This window comes from Colobus angolensis, unplaced genomic scaffold (assembly GCF_000951035.1).
Source record: "Colobus angolensis palliatus isolate OR3802 unplaced genomic scaffold, Cang.pa_1.0 Scaffold99, whole genome shotgun sequence".
NCBI lineage: Eukaryota > Metazoa > Chordata > Mammalia > Primates > Cercopithecidae > Colobus > Colobus angolensis.
In genome coordinates this window covers 5661008-5669160 of record NW_012123931.1, presented here as the reverse complement: position 1 = coordinate 5669160, position 8153 = coordinate 5661008, and the positions used below count along the sequence as shown (strand labels likewise).

The 8153-nt window shown below is 41.5% G+C and overlaps 1 protein-coding gene across 2 annotated transcripts in view; it reads right to left on the bottom strand.

The window, feature by feature from the left end:
* Positions 1-887: 887 nt before the first annotated feature.
* ADPGK (ADP-dependent glucokinase) overlaps positions 888-8153 on the bottom strand; it is a 48062-nt gene continuing 40796 nt past the window's right edge. The window contains exons 4-6 of one of the 2 annotated variants that reach the window (XM_011932972.1): positions 4102-4298; positions 3356-3454; positions 888-1523 (exon numbers count right to left, since the gene is read on the bottom strand). In XM_011932972.1, coding sequence (XP_011788362.1) covers positions 969-1523; positions 3356-3454; positions 4102-4298 — 851 coding nt within the window. In that variant the 3' untranslated portion in view covers positions 888-968. The remainder of the gene's footprint in view (positions 1524-3355; positions 3455-4101; positions 4299-8153) is intronic. The other variant, XM_011932971.1, reaches the window with a different exon arrangement.

Sequence of the window (8153 nt, the reverse complement as noted above, 5' to 3'; positions counted from 1 at the left end):
GTCTTGATTTATAAAAAAATAAATATATAACATGACAAATTTATTGATGATCCTGGAGCTCTGAGGTCAAACTCTTTAATGATCAATGAAAACATAAAACATACATGATCTGTTATACACACAGGAGCATACTCCAGTTGTAAAAAGCAAATTCCTTGAAGGCTCAGAACAAACAAAAATCAGTCTTTATGGCGGAAAGCACATCCAAAGCTAGGCAATGAAGTTCAGCTCCGGCCAAGTGAACCTTTCACCAGCCAGCCTATAACCTACGGAGCCAGGACAGGAAAACACGATCCTTCAGCTCACGACGCCACCCAGGCTTCTAAGACAACTGCAGAATGAATGAGTCCCTCAGAGGCTCCCCAGCCCCTGTTGCCATCATAAAGCACAGGAGGGATTGTTTTGTCCTTAGCGGCTCTGTCCTAAATTTGAGAGCAGGAAACTGAGAAGGTTATACTCATTAAATATTGTCATTGTAACACTGAATGGAAATCATGATCCTTGCCCATGGGCACTGAGCTGAGAGAGAGGAACCTCACATGAGGCTTTCCGAGAGACCAGGATGTTGGGTGAGTGGGCGTGCACTTCTCAAGTGGGCAAGGAAGGAGTGCTTTTCTCCAGCTGACATGCTCTCGGGGTGAAGAAGTTTGGCTTAAAATACTAGATGGCGCCGCATAAACTGGGGATTTAGGAACTGAGTTTTTAGCTCTGTGACACACAACATAAAAAACAAAAATCCAGTCTCATTAGCTAAATTCTGATTAAAACCTGAAATGTTTTTATGGAGTTGCCAACAGGCTGGAATGTATCTGATACAGTTTAATCTGCTTTTATTCCTTTGGCTGTCTTCCAACTAGATTTACGAACAGTTCTGACACTCTCAATCCTATTTTCCAAACCACTTTCTTCCTGTAATTCTTAAGTTGGCTAGTTCTCCTTCCTCAGAAAAATGACCCATAACAATCTTCCTAATAGTGAGGGTGTACTTCCGAATAGAAGAGTCCTTCGGCTGAAATGGCATCTCCAAGGCCTACAGTTCGAATGGGGTCTTTACACACCAACACTGGTGTGAAGTGGAAGGATATTCCCTCTCTGTGCCATTCTACTACTGGCTTGTTTGGGTTTAATACAATCCTGGAGCCTGCCTCCGAATGGGAAGTCATGAACTCTTGGGGTGCCCTCAGAGACACTCGGCTGGTGTCTATGGTTTCTGTGGCACAGGCCTGTGTCCCAGCCACACGAGCTCCTGCAGCCACGGCTGCCAGCTGGTTGGCCCAGTGTCCATCCACAGTTGCCAGGATGTGGTAGACGAGCGTGTGGAAATGGATCCTGGTGAGATCCGAGGCTCTGCTTTTACTCCTCCCGTGTTCTTTCAAGATCCAGAAGAGGATGTCACTGACCATGCCCACATCAGGAACACCATTCCACGAAGAGAGAGAAGAGTGAGGTCCAGATGCCGACTGGGTGAGAAATAACAGCTCCTGTTCATTCAGCCCAAGAGAAGTCACCGCAGGAAAGACCTGCTAACAAAAACAATGACAGGTCTCTTTCTGATGGAGATAACCTGGCTCCTAAGATGTCCCATGACATAGCCAGTGACTAAATGAAAATGAAATAGAAATGGCTCATTTTTTTTTAAAGGTGAGAAGAAAAACCCAAACAAAAGCTATACTGAGAAACACCAAGAGTGAGCCCAACTGTAAACTATGGACTTTGGGTGCTGATGATATGCCTGTGTAGGCTCACTAGTTATAATAAATGTGCCACTCTGGTGCAGGCTGCTGGTAGTGGGGGAGGCTGTGTGTGTGAGGGGACTGGGAGTATATGGCACCTCTCTTGGATTCTGCTGTATTTTGCTGTGCACCTAATTATTACCATTAAAAAAAAATGAAGTCTATTAAAAACAAAAACAAAAAAAAGAACGACAGCCCCCCATATCCGTGGGTTCAACCAACTTCAAATGGAAAACAGTATTCGAGGATGTGGAACCTGCAGATAGTGAGGGCCAACTTGTCTAATCCACAGATTCCACGGGGCCAACTGCAGGATATAAACATCTGCAGATTCTGGTATCTGGGAAGGGTTCTGGAATACACCCCCCACCCCCTGGCCCACACACTGCTGACGAGGGATGACTGTATACTGAAATACCATTTTTTCATCTGTCAGACTGATATAAATGCAAATTTTAACATTCTGGTAGTAAGGATATGAGGGAACAAGCATTTGTAAATAATGCCAGTGGGAAGTAAACTGGTATAATTCTCATGGAGGGCAAGTTGGCCATCTCAAAATTACAAATGCTTTCTTATGCTCCAATCCAGCTGTTCTTCTTCTGAAAATTTCTCATACATATGGACTTGCTCCCACGCAAAATAAAATCATGTATAAAGTTGTTCACTGCAGCACTGTGTGTAACAGCAAAGGGCAGTAAATAACCAATATGTCCATCAAGAAGGTTCAGGTTAAGTAAACGGAGGTACATCTACACATTCATTTTAACCATGTGGCTGTGAAAAGACAGAGGATACTCTCCATGTTAGTGATGCAGGAAGATCTCCAAGATATATTTAGTGAAAAAAAGAGCAAAGTGAAGAACAGTGTATTCAGTAGACTATGCTATCTTTTTGGGGAAAAGAGGATGGAAAAAGAAAATCAGGATGTATTTCTGTATTTTCTTATACTTGTACAAAAGAACTCTAGAAATAAACTGATGAAGGTTACAAGTAGGGAACGGGAAGAAGTAGGAGGGAGACTTCATTGTGTATCTTTTCATAGTTTTGGGGTATTTTTTAACCAAATGAATATATTACCAATTAAGAAGATTAGGTAACAGTAGATTGCCAGGTGAGATAACTTGCCTGAGTTCATGAAGCCAGTGAGTGCAAGGCTGGCATGCTAACCCAGGTCTCCAAAGCTTGTGTTCTGAAGCCTTACCTGCTCGGATTTATACTAATCACTGCTGCTGCCCAGAGGCAGGCGCCGAACACCCAGATGCCTGAGGAAGGAGGGAGGTTCCCCCAAAGTTTCTTTGCTTTGAGCTTCTTGAAGTTCAACTGAAAACAGCTGAGCTAGGCTTTCAGTTTTCTCCACTCACTTCCAACTTTCCCATTCCAGAGGAGAAATATGATTGACAAATCTGTCAGTTACATAACTTTAACCTAGTAGGAGACACTACTGTTTCAGAAGATTCCTGGATCCTTATTTGGATCTCCATGGACTTGATTCTGAGTGACACAAATCTACATGTCAGTGAGCCAGTCCCTGAGCCCAAACAGATGGTCCCACTGTACAAAAAAGCTTCTGTGCAAGGCTCTATGAGGATCAGGGCCAAACGATGGTCCCATGTGGTTACCTGATGCACAATGCTGCTCATGAGCTCCCTGTTGGTCATACTGGCCAGCTCTAGGTGAACTGGAATACCAGTGGGGATGTCAGAAATGGAGGTTACAACCTGCAAAGAGAAGAATATAAGCACTGCCATTAGAAATAGAAGGAAGTCAAGAAAGGGGGAAAAAGATCAGATCCTGAGAGGCGGTTCCTCCTGTTAATGGCCTTCTTTGCTCATGAGAGCTACGAGCAATGTGGGTTCCCCACCGCCTCTGTGGACAATGGACACTTTTCCCACCAGGGAAGACTAGGCTGTGCAGAGCCATCAGGGATACAGAATCAGACATGACAAAGAAATGTCCCTGTATATTCATGTGGCCAACCTATTCCTGGGACCTAAATGGAGCAGTTCACTTCGACTGCTGTACGAATCTGTAGGAGTTGCAGCATAGCTGATGTGAAGTGAGATGATACAAATAACACAAAGGACACAAACTACAAACTGTGCAGCTTGCAACCACGGTCGGTTTAGCACAGGATGCAGAGGCTCAGGCAAGAAGGTGTTCTGACCTGTCCTACTCAAGCTGCTGCCCACGTCTGTAGGGATACAGTGAGGTGCCTCACTGCAGCAGGAGGCAAGCTCCACAGCCAGCTGCCAAGATTATGTCCCTGGGAGGCCAGGACCTAAGACAAGGCAGCAGATGCCAAGAGAGGCTGGAACCTGAAGAAAACCACCAGCTGAGATCTGAAATTCTGTAACAGTGCCATTACCTCCAACAGTCTCTTCCTCTGGAGCTCCTTGCTTTGTCCCTCCATCATGTGCAATCCAGAGAGGACCACCAGGTCTGGCTGAAACTCCTCCAGGCTAGACACAAACACCTCCAGCATATTCATGGCCCCGTTGGAGAGGTCGTGAGAGAAGATGAATCGGTTGGCATGGGGAGCTTTTAACTGGCCCCACTCCTCCCCTGGAAAAACCCAGTCAACACAATGGGAAGAAAAGGAAGAGGCTTTAGGTCTCCTAGCTGTGGGGGCACTTTCAGCCACCTCACAGGCTTACAGCCTTGGCTCCAAGCAGGCTGGTTTCTGGCTGAGGAGACCCTGGCAACAATGGTCTAAGGTCAGCATGGCACTGCAAGAAACAAACCAAAAACATAAACCCAAACCCAACCAAGAAACAGAAACATAGTATGGGTGCTATATGCCTTTTTCAGGGTAATTAGCTCCCCGAGTCCCAGGACAGCCCTACCATCCACTGAGCTCTCAAACACAGGAGAGACAGTACAGAACAGCAGCATGACTTCCAAATACCAGCATACAGTGCGCAGAACGCATGCCCTGCAGACAGTACAGGCTGTCATCGTTTAAAGCACATTCTTCCTCGCAGCATTGTCCTGAGCATCTTTCATTCAGTTGGAACTTAAGCAGGCTGAATTCCTTCCCAACAGCCAAGCTCACTGCATCTTCTCTTCCCCACTGCCCATCAGTGGTTTCTGGGCACCTGATCCAAAGGGTCAGACTATCTGGCTGCTCCAGTTGCTTCTATGTGAGTTGCTTTGGAGGAATGACTGTTTAAGACAAAGTTTAAGTGCTAGTTCCTCCCTTAATATGAAGCCTTTCCTAACTCTACCACCCCTAAGCAGACTTGATTACCTCCCTTCCGGAGCCACCACTGTACCCTAATACAGGACTGAGGCACATGATTTGCAATTACTTTTTCTTTTTTCCTTTTTTTTTTTTGAGATGGAGTTTTGCTCTGTTGCCGAGGTTGGAGTGCAATGGCGCGATCTCAGCTCACTGCAACCTCTGCCTCCCAGGTTCAAGTGATTCTCCTGCCTCAGCCTCCCAAGTAGCTGGGATTACAGGTACCCACCACCATGCCTGGCTAATTTTTGTATTTTTAGTAGAGATGGAATTTCACCATGTTGGCCAGGCTGGTCTTAAACTCCTGACCTCAGGTGATCTGCCTGCCTCGGCCTTCCAAAGTGCTGGGATTACAGGCGTGAGCCACCACGCCCAGCCTGCAATTACTTTTTCCAAGTGTCTGGCAGTAAACTGTGAGCTGAGGGCAGGGCCTGTGTCATCCTCTATCATATTCCTTCTGCGTCACGCTGCGTCTGGCATATAGCCATGGGAATGAATTAAAAGAACAAGCAAATAAGAGAACAGATTGATGACCTAAATGCCCATGACAACAAAAAATAAGGGTATGAACTCCAAATCCAACATTTTGCAAATCAACAAAGACTCTGTACAGTGAGAAAAATACATTACATTGATATTCTCCAGAGAGCAAGACGTGAACTCAACCCTTCAATAGTGACACTGCTAGGAAACATGACCTGATTGAACCTAGGAAAAAGGAGCCACACCGTATTCAAAATACACTGCTTCAGGAAGTGACAGAGGCAAAAACAAACAGGCTTCTGCAAGGCAAGGACAAGAAGAACCATGCAGAGCTGCTTGCTGTTTCCACAGGACACAGGGCAGAGGGGTGGCCCGAGAAGCAAATGGATCAAATTCTGCCTGTAATGGTAGTTAGCACCCCTTTCCTCACAAAGTGTTGTATTAATTTCTGCAAGCAATCTCTTCTCAATGTATCATCCTGCCCTCAGCTAGTAAGTCAGCAAAACCTCTACATAGTGACTCACTGGATTCCCAGCCCAAGCCTGACGATGGGCTTCTCTGGGGAGGTTTGGTAAAAGAGAATGTGAAAAAAAAACTGGACACATCCCTTGGAATGTCCCTATTGATGTCAGAGAGAAGCTGGGGATGGATTTCTGTTGAGAGCTAAGCCCAGGACTGCTGCCACCAGTCTAGGCTCCCTCCTTGGACCTAGGAAAATGTCACCTCACAAAGTTTAATGGAAGTCCACTACTTTGTACACAGAAAAGGCATAGGAAAGAAAAACTGAAGTGTGACGCTTATAAATCCAAGGATGGAGACACTCTTTGTGAGGTGAGCTGTGCTGTCTCCTTAACTACATACAAGGCACAGCTATCGAATACATCATCAAAGTCTTGCTGAAGACATAAGACTCTCCACTCTGTAGTCACCAGGGAAAATGACAAGCCAGGAATCACAGAGGTCCCCAGTTCATGCTCTGGGTGCCAAAAAAAGTGACATGAATCTGGAACTCATGGCAGCAATACCTCAGAGGCTCATCTTTAGCAATTCCAGACCCTTCCAGTCCACAATCAGGTCAATTTCATTTCATTTCATTTCGTTTATTTCATTTCATTTCATTTCCATTTCATTTCACTCAGTTCATTTCATGATTTCATTTCATTCATTTCATTTCAATTTCATTTCATTTCAATTTCATTTCATTTCATCATTTCATTTCATTCATTTCATTCCATTTCATTTCATTTCTTCATTTCATCATTTCATTCATTCTATTTCATTTCCATTTCATTTCATTTCATGATTTCATTTCATTTCATTTCATGATTTCATTTCATTACATGATTTCATTTCATTTCATCATTTCATGATTTCAATTCATTTCATGATTTCATTTCATCATTTCATTTCGTTTCATCATTTCATCATTTCATTTTGTTTCATTCCATTTCATTTCATTCATTTAATTTCCATTTCATTTCATTTCATTTGATCATTTCATTTATTTCATTTCATTATTTCATTTCATCATTTCATTTCACTTAATATCATTTCATCATTTCATTTCATTCATTTCATTTCAATTTCATTTCATCATTTCATGATTTCCTTTCATGATTTCATTTCGTTTCATCATTTCATTTCATTTCATTCATTTAATTTCCATTTCATTTGATCATTTAATTTCATCATTTCATTTCATTCATTTCATTTCATTTCAATTTCATTTCATTTCATCATTTCATTTCATTTCATTTCATTTCATTATTTCATTTCATTTCATCATTTCATTTCATTATTTCATTTCCTTTCATTCATTTCATTTCATTTCATCATTTTATTCATTTCATTATTTCATTTATTTCATTTCAATTTCATTTCATTTCATTCATTTCATTTTTCATTTCATCATTTCATTTCATTTATTTCATTTCCATTTCATTTTGTTTCCATTTCATTATTTCATTTCATTTCATTTCAATCATTTCATCATTTCATTTCACTTCATCATTTCATTTCATTTCCATTTCATTGCATTATTTCATTTCATCATTTCATTATTTCATTTCACCATTTCATTTCATTATTTCATCATTCATTTCATTTCATTTATTTCATTTCATTCATTTCATTTATTTCATTTCATTCATTTCATTTATTTCATCATTTCATTTCATTATTCATTTCATTTCATTTCATTCCATTCCATTCTATCTCATTTCAGTTTCATTCCATTCCATTATTTCATTTCATTTCATCATTTCCATTTCATTTAATTTCATTTAATTTCATTTCCATTTCCATGCCATTGCATTCCATTCCATTCCATTATTTCATTTCATTTCATTCATTTCATTTCAATTTCATTTCAATTCATTTCATTTCATCATTTCATTTCAATTTCATTTCATCATTTCATTTCATCATTTCATTTCATTATTTCATTTCATTTCTTTCATTTCACTTCATTCATTTCATTACTTCACTTCATTTCATTTTTTAAAAAAATTTATTATTATACTTTAAGTTCTAGGGTAAATGTGTGTAACATGCAGGTTTGTTACATATGTATACTTGTGCCATGTTGGTGTGTTGCACCCATCAACTCGTCATTTACATCAGGTATAACTCCCAGTGCAATCCCTCCCCCCTCCCCACTCCCCATGATAGGCCCCGGTGTGTGATGTTCCCCTTCC